We start from the raw sequence: 17,590 nt of genomic DNA, 5'->3' as shown, positions 1-17,590 counted from the left end.
TTAAAAAATAAAAATAAGATTCTATTATTTCTTTCATTCTGTTTCAACATCTTTTGATTCCTGGAAAGTAAGGAACTGTGTAGCCACAGGCACTAATGTAAAAGGGCCTTTGAGATTCCACATCAAAATGCGGACTGCAACATGACAATAATTAATCACGTCAGCAATGACAGAGTACACCCTTTGTCCCCAGCTGTCAAGAACTCTTTTGATCCGACCAACGTGAAGCAGTGAGAGAATTCTTCAGCTATAAAAATACGATGAAGAATGCAGAACCCTTTAGATCAGTATTGCTTATTTGACTGCATCTTTTGCTTTGCTAAAAACATATTCTATGAACAGAGCAAAGAGTTTTCTATCAGCAGCACCTATGGAATACAACTTCATGCAGATGAAAACAGAAAACATCAAAATAATTTTGTGACACATGAAATTCAATATTCAGGAAAAATAACAAAGTGAAAATAATACATTTAGAGAAGCCATAAATAACCAAACCAAAACAACGGCTGAGACCAATATTAGGCTGTCTTGACAGTAACTTGAAAGAAAGAAGCTTTAATGCATCTTTTCAAAAGTGAGGCAGTGAAGGTAGAACCCTAGAAACTGTCCCAGAGGTCAGGCCCACGTGGAAATAGCCACACAAAAGTGGACAGTAGAGGCTAAGTCTGTGTTTTTCTTTAAAACAGTCTAATTCCCATCACTAATATATCTGTAAGCCTTTCAGAAACTTTATTGACAATCAGAAGCATTATACCAATATGATAGGGTTATAACTACGGGAAGAAGTAAAAGAAAATGCCCTTGAGATCTTTACTTTTCATGTTATTCAAAGAAGCATGCCAGCAAGCTGAACAGATACACAAAACTGCAGCTGCTGTAATAAAAATAAATCCCAGGTATTAGCAGAAGCTTCTGTCTTTGACTTAATTATTTAATTGCTTATTTGCCTTGATGTCCTTAGGGAGAGAGCTGGCAACACATCTGGAATATGCAGCTGGTATATTGTGGTTCCTAATCCCATGAAATTTCATTCCCTGATATAAAAAATAAGGTCAGAAAGCACAGAATGACACGTATTCATTTTGGGGCAAGCAAATTCAGATCAAAATGGTAATTCAGATTAAAATCAGAATTATTTTCACAATTGCCTTTCCTATTCAAGGAAGATGTGATTTAACATTTTAAGTGTTATTAACAGCCCAAAAGAAGTAAATGAATGTATTTTCATTTATAAAGATTGATTTATTCATGTTTTCTCTTTATAATTTGGAATGAGATTAAAATAACTGAACTCTTTAGATGTTCCTCCACACATCTGTTCTCTTCTGATGCCTCAGAACCAGTTTAGGACCTGATTGCTCTAAATTGGAGGCAGAGGATAGCAGCTGAGTAGACACAGCCACAGATGCAATCTATAAACCCAGAACAGCACATAGCATAGCTAGTTCCTTCTTGGACCTTTATCACTTAATTTTCTATTTTAAAATACCCAGTATTCATCTGCATATGAGCATCAATTACTTCTGAAACCATGAATACACTAAAAATTACAGTCAGATTCAGAGAGGAAGGGTATATTATGGCACCCAGGCCAATGGACAAAAGCAACGGTTAATTTTTTCAAAAGTAGAGGACAGCTAGGACCTAGTGAGCCTGGTACCTAACAGGAGTTACAAAGCCCAGGCAAATTAGTGCTTATAAAATTCAGTGGTCTGTGGGCACAGACTGCTAAGCAGAGTGAGATGCAGGGATGCTTGTCCTAGATCTGCAAGCAGGCATGTCAGTTTTCATACAATACCTGAGAGCTGTTTATGCTCAGCAATAGCTTTCCAGGAACTCCGTAAGACAGTGACTAAACTAATATCCCATCCTGTCTATTAGCATTAAAACCAAATTACTTTTAAGAATAGTTACTTTTCTGATATGAATAAAATGCAAATTGTTTCAGGACAGAAGACAGAGAATATAGTGCAACTCCTGAAAATAAAAAGCAGTGTAAGGTAAAGAAAAAAAAACCTCTGCTAACATATCTTGCAATATTTTTTAAAAGTATTATGGGATACATTTCAAGAGTCTCAGGTACTGAGTGCATTCTTGAAATGTTCACTGAGTCTACCAGTGGTTCTGGGAATTGTTACAAACATTCCCATTTACAAAGAAGGAAACAGAAGCATGCAAGGATTAAACACCTGATACAACAGCATTGCAGTAACTGGAAAAGAATTCAGAAGGCATTGAATAGGAGCCTCAGTGATTGCTCAAGACTGTAAGGGAGTCCATGGCACAGCTTTCAATTCAGATTTTTTTTGTTCCCAGGCTATTGAAATATTCACTTGTTTTCTATTCAAGTAGAATGACTGTGAATAACACTGGGTGTTTAATGACCCCAAGAAGCCTCTTGGACTTGATTCTTCTAAATTGGAGGCAGGAGATAACCTCCAATCTTTATTATAGAAGATAGACACAGCCACAGATGCAATCTATAAACCCAGAGCAGCACGTATCATAGCTAGTTCCTTCTTGGGCCTATAAATTTGTCCCATCTAATTTGACAATATTTACAGGGTCTGAATCCTGTGGAATACACTTAACATTAGCCTTCAGATTAGCATGAGCTGCTGAAGATCTGCTATGCCCTGACTAGTTTTCCATGGCGAATTCCCACCAACATTATGCTGAATGTATGGAATTTCCACCAAGGCCAACAGGGGGCATTTATTCCGGAATCATAAACACATCTCAGACTTCAAAACAGTATTTTTATTCTAGAGTTTCCTACAGTAATTTGGTAACACCACTAAAACTGACCAGGAACAACTACAGGTCCATCAAAAATCTGTACAGCAAGTCAAATCTGAGCTATGTTTATTTAACAGGGTTTTCAGAATAGCTGCTGAAGGAAGCCCCCAGAGCTGCTACTGCCTGCTCAGGTCTACAAACTCCTTCAGGGAGAGCAGAACCATGGCACTCCAGAGACCCAGTGATGCACCCAGCAGCCCAGGCAAGCACAAGGCTGCTGCTCACAGCTGCAGAGGAGACAGAGGTCATCTGGCCTCTGGGACCACCAGGAGACATCCGGTGTCCCCTTCTGGTGCACAAGCAGGCAGTTGCTTCTGATTTCATCAAAAGCAGGGAGTCCAACGAATGAAGTAAAAATTTCTCTATCCCTATGGATGTATAGAGTTAATGCAGTCCATATAGACTGAGAGAAAAGCTAAGACAGAAACATTAGTACAAAAATATTAAATTATTAAAAAATCCTATACTTCTAATGGTATGTAAAACAGCTTATACATTCAAGAAAAGACAAACCCTACAGGGAAAGGTTTTTAGAACTGCCCTCTTTCCTCATGAAAAGGAGTATATGGCTTTATTTAACCAGGTCAGACAACTTTAACAAACATCTCATCACACCTATTCTCTTTCCAACTGTGTTATAGCAGTTGATTATTTGCATCAAGCATGAAGAATTTTGAACCTGGAAAAGTCTCCTTCTACTTTAATATCACATTCCCTCGAGGGTATACCGTTGTTTAAAATTCAATTCCTACAACATATACTTTTTCAAAAAGCACCCTCACAATCTGACAGGTAAAAGCTCCAGAAAACAATTTTTCAGTGACAATATTCCCAGAAGGAATTGAGCTTCAACTCAAATTTGAATAATGTGAGCAGGAAGGAGCTGGAAATGTACATTAATGAATAATTGTTCAATTCATGTGACAGGGAACATCTTCCACTGGAAATGACAGTAGCACTGAAATGATAAAACTGCAAAGCAGACTGTAAACTTGAATCTAAAAAGCCTTCAATCCATTTTCCTACCCAGCATCCTTCACTAACACATCAATCTGACCTATCTGTCCTGTCCTTTTGATTCAAATCCTTTGAACAAGTAGACACAAACCATGAAAAGTGGTCTGATGTACAATGATGAGAAAAATCCCAACTCCCACTAAAATCAAGATCAAAATGCCCTTATATTTAAGGGACAGACATACTGTTTAGCACCAGAGTTGGCTGGAAAACAAGAATTTCTATTTACAAAAATAGTCAGAAGTTTTCTCCCATGTGAGTCGGCTGCTTAGAAAATCATAATCAATCCTGTTGCTCTATATTCAGTCCTGCTGCTCTAGCCAGCTTGGGGTTCTTGTCACTTGCCTTAATCAAATAAATGCATTTTGAAGGGAAACTCCACTCCAGAACCGCAAATATTTGATTGGTGAGGGCAGTCAGCAGTAGGGAAAGGAATCAAGTTTCTGCCATAAACCAGGTAGAGAAATTACAGAGGTTTTTTTTCCTACCAGCTCAACATGTCTGAATTTAAGAATCTGGGCTTGAGATAGCTTACAGAGTCTTTGGACTTTGTACTCCTTTAAAATATTTCTTCCGGTCATTGAATGAGCATGTTTAAAAGCTAATATGTAGAGAAGGAAAGTGCTCATAGAAGAAAGTTTGGTCTTTGGCATCAAAGAGAAAAAATCCTAGTACTGCCAGAATAATAGTTCTACCAAGTATCAGGTTTGAGGATCATCATGCTAGGGACAATGAAATAATTTAACTCAGCTTGTCTGTTCAGGCCCACTCCTGTGGATTTACTAAAGCATAAATGGTCATGAGCCTCCAGAGCTCTCACTAACACCTCTCTCCTCTATTTTGGCCTCTCAATGTGGAGCAAATAATTATGTTTTCCTTCTAGCCGCTCTAAACATCCTTAGAGTGCAGACACAAGAGCACAGAGAGTATGATAACATCCAATAGTCAGGTGAAAGGGAAGACATACAGGAAGCAAAACTCTTAAAAGGCATATTCTGAAAAGGAATAATAATGTGAGTTTACAGAGCTCTGGCAAACATACAGTAGAAAATTAAAAATCAAATGACTGGAGGTACCACATTTCCACCCCTCTTGTCAATCCATCTGAAAGCTGATCCTGACACATCACAAGGGCATCTGATCTGCTAGTCAGTCAGCACCAGAGCATCCCTGCTGCCGAATTCATGCCAAACTTCCAAATGTAAGAGGATAGAAAAAAAAAAAAACAAAAAAAAAAAAAACAACACCACATGCCCAGGTAATACAGCAAGCTAGAGGCAGCAAGCTAGTGCCTAAAAACTTTAATATGTCCAAAACCCCTAGTCAAGTGCCTCCAGTTTCCTATCCACACTGACCTTCTCAGACGAGAAGCACATCTCTACAAGACCTGTCAACCCCCAAAAGAAAGCTTGTCATTTGCAAGGTGATTTGGGGGTAAACAATGTCATTATAAGGCCAGACATTTATAAAATAGTCAGTAGAAGTAGCAAACAGCTGTATATGCACACTTACAGATTGCACATGTCTATCCTGGGAGGAGACAGTGGCAGTAGTTGGAGTAGGAGCTTTACACCATTCTTCCATGTTTCCTCTTTTTCAAATTCACAGAAAAGGTAGGTGCATTCATCTGCTGAGAACTGGTAGAAAGCATGACTGTCTTGAAAATAGAGTTGTCTATCCACTGTTAAAAAAAATAATATTAGATACCCTTTAAACCTTCACCATATAAAGATTCCTACCACATTCTGTACTACACTAGATCTTAATGCTGAGTTGTACCATCACACCGGACAAAAGGATTGAATACTCAGCACGAAAACAATCCTGACCTCTCCATTTAATTCACTGTATCCAAAGAGAAAAACCCCAAAACCTCAATTTAAAAATCTCCAGGATCCTGAAATTCAAGCATTAAGACTGATAAGTGTTTAATTAATTTTGGCATCAGTTCAGGTTTAGGGAATAAAAACCTTCCTCTTTTTTGTTAGATTCTGGGTCTCAGTTTCCATTGGTTTCTAAGCTGTTTTCACTAGTGTAAACAAAGTAAGTTTTACTAGTGTAAGAAAAGTGTTTCACTAGTAAAAAAAAATCCATAATGGGGATGCAGCCCATCATTATACCAGCTTCTTCTCAAATTCAGGGCTACTGGATTTGTAGACCAGACCTATATAAGAAGACGTATTTGTTGTCTTCCTTGAAAATAATGGGATTTCATGGGGAAAAAACAACAGAGTCCAAAGCCAAAAGTACAAGCTCCTAAAACAAGTAACTGAGCCCTTGCTGAGGCTGCATGACCAGACATTATGTCAGTTTAGTTGAAGAAAACCTGAAGGTACACTGTCAGTGTACATATGCATGAATCCTCCACAACTCCTCACCTTGTCACAAGAAAGAAGTTCAGTGTCTAGCACAGACCCCAGGGTGGGGTATGACCTGAGTTGAGCTACCTAAGTAGGCCCAGCCTGAAAGTAAAATCCATCAGCTTACAGAGGCTGGTTACCAGTGTAATTATCACAAACCCCATTAGCTGGACCTAATCACTCAGTTTGGTGGGGGAGTTGGAGACAGCAGGGTAGAACCATCTCAAGGAGCTGGATCCTCTCTCAACACATTGTAGTTAAAAATTACGGAAAACAGAGAGGAAAAGAAAATCATTAATAGCTACAGAAGTCATCTGGTAAAGCCATGATCTGCAGCGACTAAACAGCTGCTGTCTTGTGAGAAACCTAAAATAGCTTGCGGGGAAAAAAAAAAGGCTGGAAAAGACAGCACTCTGTCTACAACTTGGTAATAGGCAATTACAGCTGCAAAAGCAAAAGGAACAAAATTGCCAAAAACAAGGGATTGATCTTTGGTATTTATGAAATGAAAGGTCACAGAAAATGAGCCTCCCAAAAAGATAGTAGAATAAAGAACGGACAAGAAAATTGGATCAATCTGTGCTTTTTTTCTTTCCCTCTTCCGATCAAAACCACAATTCTTGTCCTATGCAGGAGAAAGGGACAGCCTTCCTCACACTGGAAGTACTGGCAGGACTGACCTGACAATATAATGCCCATATCCAAGAGGAGCTGCCACACCCCAACCGCTGTAGATCTGCACTTGACAAAAGGGCACTGCTCCAAAAGCCAGTCTACAAGTTCTGATCCAACACAACTTCTCCTGAAAATAAGCAAAACATCACTTCTTAAACTACAGCAATGTTAAAAAATTCTTTTATAATAAAGAGCTATTTTTAAAGCTATCAAAACTCAGCCTTTTTGTTCAGCAGAGAAAACTCTGTCTCAATCTCTAATTTGTATAAACGTATTCATTTCAAGGGAAGAAATTACACTGGCAAGCATCAGGGGCTACCTCTAGTTACAATGAGGGAACTTATGTTAGATGAGCGAGTTCCCTTACACACCTGATTTATGTAACATACTTTGCAATATGTAGCATTTTTACTAATTTGTGCTGTATACAGTGCATCCAAAGATGCGTAAGAGTTAAATAAAATTCAGCTTTTAGCCTCAGAATTTTATTTCCTTTCTGAGCATAGGCATAATCAGTACAACTAAACAATATGTATAAGAACTTTTAGTGCTACTCTAGGATGTACTTAATCTTTCATATTATTGGTAAATGTATACATTTAAATAATAATTTAAAAGTAGTGGATTTTTCTTAAACACAGGTGTGAATGAATGGTGCTATATTAGAGAGCTGCATATTTTGGTGTAATTGAAAACAGAAGAAAGCATTTATGTTACAATGCAAGACAAATGGAAAATCACTTAAATACAGAAATATTCCATAAATTATGGGCAGAAATCACTGTGTCACTAAATCTTGGAATCCAATTAAGTCTTTTATAACTCCAAACCAGGGCTGACATTAATACTCTTTCTTTTCAACCAAACAACTGACAAACACTATTGTATATGAAAATCATAAGCAATTGAATTAATGGATATACGATCAGGCCACTGCTGCTTTCTGATAACTGACATTGTAATGTAAGGAAAGCTATTAAGGTACATGAGACTTTAAAGAATTTTTAAAAGAATGTATTTTCAACACTTAGTGACTTACACAGAATATCTCACTCAGAATTTACTCTCTTGTCAGATCAGGGCATAGAAAATGCAAATAAAACTCCTAAAGTTGATTAAAACAAACAAATTTCATTTACCTGCAAATGCCAGTAAGGTACACCCTGTCTTTAATCAGGTCAGAAGCTTGTAGAGTAAAAATATTCCTGAGAGCTCTCCCAGCACAGGAAGAACTTTCTCCATAAATCTGAATGAAAAGAGAAATTGAGAACTGTGACAAACAGGGATTTATTTCTGCTGTAGTAAATCGCCTTGCCACTGTCCACTCCCTCCCTTTGAGCAATGCCCTCTTCACAGGTAAATGACAAGCAAGCACTCAAAGTCTCATAGGAAATGCTCCCCAGCTTCTGCCAGTAGTATCATGGGTTGCAGGTGCCCCAAAAGCTGGGCTGATTTTAGATTTGCTGCCCTAGAAAAGGAGAGGTGTTACTATCCATCAGCTTCACCTTTGAACAGCAGACAAGTCAAATGAAAACACCTGTTACTCTAGCAAAGCAGAGACATATGAACCACTGCAAAACCACACAGATACAGTTTAAAATAATTTCCTGTGTATTTGAGCTAAATAATTTATTTCAAGCCTAATACACACTGAAAGACTATTTCATAGTCTTTTTGTTCAGAACCTTTGGAGGTTTCCTATGATAGCTGTAGATCAGTTCATCCATGCATTGCCAGAAGGATTTGGTCTTTCAGAATGGACACACCTCTGATTTCCCCACACCTGATTTCTACCCTGTACCTCAAGGCTGCAGATGTGTCTGTCAAAACAGAACCCAACTCAGTCTTCCATAAAACACATTCCACCCAGACTCTGTGTACCGTTCCTTTCTGAACAATTTACCTTGGGCTTCTATTGTGATGTTTGCTCACCATCCCAGCAAAACACAAGTGACACAAAGAATTAACTTGATGTTTGTCTTCATTTTTTGTTTGTTTGCTTCCTATGTTTAGGAACTTTTTAAGGCATATAGAATAGGCCTAAGACAGCAAAGTCTTGTGACATGCAAACCAGAGTTCTCAAATACTGTAAAAGTAAACTAGAGAGTGGAAATCATTTAAGTGACTGGGAAGCAAGTGCACATTGGAATTAGCAACAATTCAGTTTGCAAACTCAGTAATAGAAGGACTTGATTTGTAACACACACACACAATGATAACTTCTTAACTGGATTTAACTGCAGGTCACATTCACAAGTGTCTTCAAAGCAACAATTAAGAGGTTGAACCAAAGCAGAAGCATTCCTCGCATGTTGTTTGATGAAATAGAATTTAAAAGAAGCTTCACAAGTACCTTATTTGAAGGAGTTTCCAAATAGGGATTTGAAATTCTTCTGGACAGGGTCTGTAAGATAATTTGGTAAGGTGTTAGTTTTGTTACAGTTTTTGCATGGGAAAAAAAAAAAAATAGCTGCAGTCTGATCTTAGTAGCTGCAGTTTAGTCTTTTAGCTATTGAAATCTACATAAAAAGAATTTATCAAATCATCTGAAAAGTCTAATATATGTCTCCAAATAATAATTGTTTCACATCAGGAAAAAGGTTTGGTAAACTCAGTTCAGTAATTTTTATTACATTTATTCTTGATCTGGAAAAGAAGATGAACAATGAGATGGCAAAGCCTATAGATACACAATTATTGGATCAAGAGAGATCAAAAATGACAGTGAAGAATCTCAAGATAAACCTAAAAAATGCTGGGTGAAAAGCCAACATGGAGCTCAACATTGAAATCAGCATGTACTAGAGGAAGAAAATGTAATTACACATACTTTTAAAGCAAACTTTATCAATTCAGTTGAGATACCTCAGGGTCACAGAACCCTTCTCAAGGAATACCACTCTTGTAAATTAAATTCTTAACTGCAGTTAAAAGAAATTAGGATAAATGGTGAATAAAATGGTGACCAGCAGGGAGGTAACTAATGTAGACCAGAGTTATCTCTGCTGCACCACGTGTTGCACTGGTAACAGTGTCTCAAGAAATTAATGCTCCAATGTTAGAGGGGATTCAGACAATAATAGTAGTAGGAATAATAAAGGATTTGGATAAATTTTAATATGAGAAAAGACAGAAAAGGCTGTGACTATTTACCTTACAAAGGAGAGATTACAAGAAATATAATGCAATTATACAATATGGCACAAAGAAAAGACAGATTTTTCTGTGCTCTGCTTTACATTACAGGAGAATAACTGATCACTCAATGAAATTAGAAAGGATTCATATTTGAGGAGACAGAAAGGAAAAATCACAAATAAGTCTTCACAGAAAGGAAATGCAAATGCCAAAATCTTATCATTGATCAATAAAGACTGGGATTTAAAATTATAAAATTCATAGTAAACCAGAACTCTGAAAGGCAGAGATAGAATAAACATCTCCACAAGAATCATGTTACCCCACTCTTACTCACCATGATCCTCCACTATCTTGTCACTATTAAAAGACAAGATATTGTCTATACTGATACTTTCTTGCAACTTCTATCTTACTACAAGCCATACAAAACACAAATAAATACTGCCTAAAATAAGCCTGGAACTGGAAAAGAAGACACTGTGGAGGTGCACTAGCACAGCAACAGGAAGATCCTGTGGTGCTCCCTCACATTATTCCAACTTGTAAGCATCATAATTAGTTCCTTGCTTTGAGAAGGATCCAAATCTCACTTGGTATATTGCAATCATAAAAAACCCTATCCTTCACACCCTGTAAGAATTCCAGAATCCATATTTCAGTCACACCACCTGCTTTTTCCTCCCGTATTTTCAGAAAGAGAAGGGACGAGGAACCACAGAAGCATCTATCAATGTTTACCTTTCCACGCTCATCACAAACCTTAGCACAGTTCCATGCATTACAGTAGCTCCATATGGAAATACTGTAACATATAAGCCTAATTTCCCTCTCCCATGCTCAACAAAGATGATGTAAGAGTGCAACACTGCCTTGGTACTCAAGATCCATGTACTCTTCCTAGCCGGCATGTCATTAACACCTCAGTTCTGCAGCAGCCCTACATACCATCACTTCTCTTGGTTTCTGTCCAAGACTTTCATTCCACAAGCCTCACTCACTGCAGCAGCACAGTCAAAGTTTATACACTGATTTCCCTGCTCCCTCTTCCTTTCCCAGGCTGGTGCTGACAGGACAGGGAATGTCACACAGGGAGAATACTGGTACTGTAGTGTGCACTTACATGACAGCGTAAGATGAAACTCATCAAAAAGGACAAATTTGGTTGCCTTCTACAACAGGGTAACAGTAGTAATAGATAAGAGAAGAGACTGACATTATCTACCTGGACTCGTGCAAAATATTTCACGCTATCCCACACGTATCCTTGTCACTATAATGGAGAGACATGGATTTGATGGATGGACAACTCAGTGGAAAAGGAAATGGACTCAAACAGTTGTGGTCAATGGGTTGATTGAGACCAGTGATGAGTGGCGTCCCTCGGGGACCATATTATTTAACATCCTCATGTTAATATTAGAATGTGGACAGTGGGATTGAGTGGCACCTTCAGAAAATCTGGGGGTGACAAATTCAGCGGCATGACTGATATTCTAGGGGGAAGGCATCCCATCCAGAGGGATCTGGACAGGCTTGAGAGCTGGGCCTGTGCAGTCATCATGTATTTCAACAAGGCCAAGTGTTAGGTCTTGTGCCTGGATTGGGGTACTCTCAACCATGGACACAGGCTGAGTGATGAGTGGATTGAAGCCAGCCCTGTGGAGAAGGACTTGGGGGTGTTGGTGGATGAAAAACTGGGCATGATCCAATTGTATCCTGGGCTGCATCAAAAGAAGGAGGACCAACAGGTTGAGAGCAGTGATTCTACACCTCTACTGCACTTTTGTGAGACCCCCACCTGGAGTACTCCATCCATTTGTCAGCTTCCCAGCATAATAAAATGGGGATCTGTTGGAGTAAGTCTAGAGGAGGGCCACTAGGTTGATCATGAGAATGGAGCACCTCTCCCATGGAGATAGGCCGAGACAGTTGGGGTTGTTTAGCCTGGTGAAAAGAAAGTTCCAGGGAGATCCGCCAATATGTAAAGGGGGCCAAGAGGAAGGACATAGACAGACTTTTTGACAGGGAGAGTAGTGAAAGGAAAGCAGGTAACCACTTTAAACTGAAACAGGGTAGATTTAGATTAAATATTAGGAAGAAGTTCTGAGGACTCTGCAAAAAGTGTCTGATGCTGAAAACCAGTAGAAAAAAAAAAATAAAAAATCCCAAACTCCTAGTTAATCCTTCAAACCACAAAGTGCTAGCTCTGGTGCATGGAAGAGAGGAGGAACTCATAGCTCTGAAATGGGACGAGGGAAGACAGAACAATGGCTTTTCAGTCCCAACCTGAACTCATATCAACATGGAGCAAAGATGAAACACTGGAGAGACCATGAGAGTACATTTAGATTTAGCCTGCCATGCAGGAGCCCAACCACACAAAATTTCTAAAAGCATAAGAAAATAGAAACCGGATAAGAGAAAATAAAACAAAAGAGGAAGTGGCTTTCTGGAACAGAAAAAAATTATCTTTCATTTTGATGCTAGTTCAGCCTGTGTTATGTTGAAAAACTCATTGCAGTTAGGCTGAAATTGATACAGAAATTTAGGATTTTTATGTCCTAGCTACTATGACAGATCCAGGGGTTTTGTGTTTGGTTTTTTTGGTTGGTTTTTTTTTTTTTTGGGGGGGGGGGGGGTGGTTTTTGTGGGGTTTTTTTTGTGTGGTTTTTTGTTTGTTTGTTTTGTTTTTTAGCTTGCCTCAGTAAATATTAGGTACTGAGCATGCTTCTGTTCAGCCAGACTCTTCTTTGGCTGTTGGAGACAAACTGGGGAGTTGCCTACAGGAGAGGAAAAGGTAACGGATAAGTGGTCCAGCATATCTTCAAAGATGCCAGATTTTGGGTGGCTCTCTTGGGGAAGTACCACTCTCCTCTGAAGATATCTGGTAAATATAGGCTGCTCCCCCAAAATTATTTTGATGTACACACCGATTGAAAATACATTTGCAAATCACTCTAAGAAAAGCCAAATTGTGCTTTTAAAACAAATTAATTAGTCATCAAGCAAACAGCTCATCTCTCATGAAAACTACCTTGGAACAGTTATTGATGCCTATGCCAAGTGCTGCTTTCTAGCTACTGTCACCCTGGCATCCCCATGTGCCTCTTCACCAGCTTGAGGAGAAGCTTTGCCAAACCCCATCTCAGGGAGAGGACAGGGCCATGGCAGCACGTGTGGTCCAGAGACAGAAGACCATATGTGCAGGAGATCCAGAACACTGGGTGCTCTCCAGAAGGGCTGTCCCATCACACATGAGTAGGTGTGCATAGGCAACTTCATCTTCCCTGCTGGGGATGCAGGAAGAAAGAGGCAGGGAGAGGTCCTGTGGGCAGGACGATCCAGAGTCTGAACTACTAACACGGCACAGGCATGGCATCTTCCTATCTTGGGATGATCATCCTGCATGTAGCAGGAGAGGACAGCTGGGACAGGAGGCCCAGAGGAGGTTTTGGAATAGGACTGCTAGTATCAAATCTGAATAGACCACATAAAATTTAGTCTGAAACTGGGAAACATTATAAAGGCGTTTACTGTGGTATTTAAAATCGCTAAAATCTCAAGGAGTAATGAAGTAAAAAGAATAGGAGGATTAAAATAAGGTGACCAGGAAGGAATTGAAATAACCAGAAGGAAATATTTATCTACAATCTGTATGATCAGCTTATAGAACTATAAGACAAAGAATTAAATATGCCAGGTAGATTTTTAGAAGCAGAGGCTAATTTAATGACTAATACTGCTATGCAAAGTCGATATCTAAGTTTAAATTAGTATTGCTTCAAATGTACAGTTATTTTTAAAACAAGCTGAGAATTTCTGCCATGATTTAAAGTTAAGCATGTAAATATATCAATGATAATATTTTAATATATTGGCACAAACTGATTTTTTAGAGGTTTGGAAAGAAATTTCCTCACAACATAGTACACAACAAAGTACAGTAACGGCTTCATTGGAAAGACCAAGCTGTATCTTACTATAAGATGCTGACTTAGTTCCTTCCTTGTGAGAACATTGAACTGGGTCCACTATAGCAACTCCCTGTGCATTTATTATAACCTGGTTAATGTTCTGCTCAAGGGCTATTAGTACTATGGAGCATGGATTTACTCATATCTTTTGGAGATACATTTGAATTTTCTCCTCATTTTTAAAACTGAGATGTTTCTTTGGCCACGTCTCAGCTTGAGAGAATGACTTGCCTACAAGTTGCTTGTGCTTCGCCTCCTGCCCAAGCTGTTCCAACAACTGCTGATATTTCTGCCATTGCCAGCACTGCAGTCACAGTAGCATCAGCAATGCTCCATACATCTGCTAGCAATTTAATCACCAGAAAGAAACAAAGCAAGAGTGCTTTGAGCTCCAGTTCAAGTGCTTTCCTCAGCTGGGATTTAGTGCGGTGGTAGCAGCCAGCAACCTGTCTACACTAGAAGTCGTAATATAACACCTCAAGAGAGGCTATAGAAATTGTAGGAAAATAATAATTTCAAATATGGAACTGAAATGTTTTGCCTTTTTTCCAAGAGGTTCTGATATTCATGTGCAGTTAGCGAGAAAAAAAAAATCACAAAAATGTGAAGGAAGAATTTCTTTTTTAGTCATTATCCCTTTTACTAAATCTTCTACAGCGGGATTTATTTTAAAACTAACAGAAATGAGGAAAGGCAGAATCATGGCCTTTCTTCCCCAGTAAATGCTTCAAGCTTCCACTCCAGATTTTTCAAATATCTAGGTTTTTGACTGGTTATGTTTCCAAAATACAAGCATAATATTTTATGCTTAGGAATTTGCAATGTCCAACCAGACTTCACCTCTTTTCAGTTTACAACACACTCATCAATATTTGTCTGTTTGATCACAGCTTAATTTGCAAACATGCCCATGATTAACTCCATGCTGTTGAGCAGTTCTAGAAACATTTTTGTTATGTACAAATATAACAAAGCAATTGTTCATAGTTTCAGGGCACTATATGCCTAAGGGATTTAGTATAACAGTTGTGCATTTCAAACTGGATTACTCAATACACTCAAAATTAAGCAAATTCTTCAGTGTTGTTATTCCGTAAATATAAAGAGCCTAAAAAAAAAATCATCTCATTTTGAAATGCACATGGTGTAGCACAGACTCCCTGGTAATGAGATAATCTCTATTGCCTGACAGGGGGATTTCTGCAACTACTCAACACCTCAACCCTAAATTGGCTAATGTGACCATAAAGGAAATTATATATTCAGACACATATCCAACAAAATTCAAGCATCCAAACCTAAAATATACTTTCACAAGTACTCATGCTGGAAACTTTTCATATTCCAACCATGAGCGTGTATGGAAAAGGATCACAAACAAAGCTGAACACAAATTCACTCTCAAAAACAGTCACCTGATTGTACTTTTCTCTCCAATGATCATTCAGCTCTAAGAATACAGTGGCTTAGGAAAAATTTTAAAAATCCACTGGAGTTATTTATTTAATTTCCCTCAGGCTTGTCTCCTACTCAACGCACAAATCAAAAAGTAATTATTTGTGTCTCAATCAGATTTTGTTCTCTCATTATGAACCATGACAATGATGATGCCATAAGAGTGACAGAAACCACAGCAACTGTTACAACTGATAGAAACCTATGGGGGTTTTTTTATCAAAAAAATTTGCTGGAGTTGCTAAAAACAAGCAGCTACAGTAATTAGAGAGTTTCCACTCTAGCCCTGATCTGAACACAAGTCCTGAAACAAAGCTCGGCTGTACCTGCCTGGCACACCCTCCTCAACCTGCAACACAAGAAGGCAGTAATTTCTGCAGGAGAAAATGCTCATTTATTCCCAGTGCTCACTCGTGCCAAGCAAGGAATGGGGGAAGGGAGAAAAAAATTACTGAACAGTATGACTTAGCACTTTGCCACCTTTGAATTTTTTGCATTTGACATCACTTGCTACTGTCTAAATGATAGTTGTTTTAAGCAGAAGTAAGACATGGGTGTTGTGTTTAGTAGATGAAACACTACCGTTGTTCAAAGGTGGCTAGATATAAGGGAGTGTTGTCATGAATCCCAATCCGTTTCCATGTGGCAACAGATTTTTTTTCTTGTTGCTAAGGCACAGCAAGCAGAGTTGGTTGGGAAGCTAGCTGACTTTCAGCGGATATCATTCATATGAAACGTAGAATATGCCTGACTTTCTGCCAATAATATTTGTAACAAACAACCTTCCCCCACTGCTCCACTTGAAGCCCACTGTCAGAATTCACGGGTAATGAAGAACAACCAATGTGACAGTTCTCTGCATTAATATTTATTTAAGATTAAATATAAAACCCTTTTAAAAGGATCTTTTTTATAAGGGAAGATCTTCTCCTGACCATCTTAAACTTCATATACTTTGGTGTACCATAAAAAGGTCAAAAAGCTGTAAAAAGAAAAATCTGTATTCAGCAAATCTTGCAATTTAGGGTTCCCAGATGAGCCTGAAGAGCTCTCTGGAGAAACCCAAATGGGTCATTAATGAAAGAAAACCAAGGGGGTATTGTCATCTGTTTTCTGTATAAAAAGAACTTACAAAATAAGTTATTTCTCAAAGGGGAAACCCACAACTCATGGTTCATTCTCACTTCCTCCAAAAGAGAAAGGAAAGTGACAAGAAAATGGATGCTCTTTGCAACGACAAGCAGTGTTCTTTATATTTAAAGACTAATTTCTGAGACAGTGACAGTTAGGAAAGCTATGCATTTAGAAGCATTTCTTTATTTTTCCAGTACCTAGCAAACTATATGGCTGAATGGGTTTGTGCTTCAAACAAAACTATTTTTTACTTAATCTGGCATAAACCATCCATTTTCAAAGTCTCTGGAACCTAACAAGGAGTGTAATTTAGTGACCAAGAGCAAAATTTATTTTCAGTGTCCTTCTCTATGCCTAAAAGAAGGTAAAGAATAGAAAAGAATATCATAGAAGGCAATATGGAAGGGCTGGCTGGTTTCTCTCCTCCCTCTTCCTCAGTCCTACCATGGCAAAAATCCTGGGATAACTCCAGCTTCAGGAAGGCACCAATACAGGCTCCTCCATCTGTATCCTGTGCCTCAAATAAAGCTATAAAGCTGCAGGATCCTGACACCCACCCAGACTGAGAGAAAGGGAAGAGCGGTGAGATGGCAGAAGGGGATGCCTTGGTTAGGAACTTTATGTTACTAAAGAAAGGAGACAGCAACCCTCCTGCTAATGATGAGTTCCATGATCAGATTAAGTACCCTGAAATGAGGCTGCTGACAAGCAGGTCATGTCCTCTCTACACCTCCTGCTTCCGCTTCCCATTCCTGCCACTCTCCTCCTTTGTGTTCCAAGCGTGTCCATGAAGCCATGCTTTGAACCAAGCTGAAGGACCAACGGCTTTGAATCGGCTCATTAAATAGAGATTCATTTCAGCAGGGATGGTTTCCCTCAGTGGGGTCACTGGGGATCACACAAACACGATCCCCAGCAAGGCGAGCAGCAGGGGCATAGGAGAAGCCTGTGGGACATGGAGGGAGGCAGGGAGGGACAGCTGTGCTCAGAGGAAGCACTTGTTTATGCTAAATTAAAACTATCCAAGGAACG

The 17,590-nt window shown here is 38.9% G+C and overlaps 1 protein-coding gene across 1 annotated transcript in view; it reads right to left on the bottom strand.

The window, feature by feature from the left end:
• Nucleotides 1–17,590, bottom strand: part of RAPGEF5 (Rap guanine nucleotide exchange factor 5) — a 159,260-nt gene that overhangs the window by 120,992 nt on the left and 20,678 nt on the right. The window contains exons 2-5 of the mRNA XM_040091093.1: nucleotides 9,208–9,258; nucleotides 7,994–8,100; nucleotides 6,860–6,981; nucleotides 5,332–5,500 (exon numbers count right to left, since the gene is read on the bottom strand). Of these exons, the coding sequence (XP_039947027.1) occupies nucleotides 5,332–5,500; nucleotides 6,860–6,981; nucleotides 7,994–8,100; nucleotides 9,208–9,258 (449 nt within the window). The remainder of the gene's footprint in view (nucleotides 1–5,331; nucleotides 5,501–6,859; nucleotides 6,982–7,993; nucleotides 8,101–9,207; nucleotides 9,259–17,590) is intronic.

The sequence above is a fragment of the Hirundo rustica genome, chromosome 1, assembly GCF_015227805.2.
Source record: "Hirundo rustica isolate bHirRus1 chromosome 1, bHirRus1.pri.v3, whole genome shotgun sequence".
Classification (NCBI taxonomy): domain Eukaryota; kingdom Metazoa; phylum Chordata; class Aves; order Passeriformes; family Hirundinidae; genus Hirundo; species Hirundo rustica.
The sequence above is the reverse complement of the archived record's forward strand: the minus strand, read 5'-3'. Positions and strand labels throughout refer to the sequence as shown.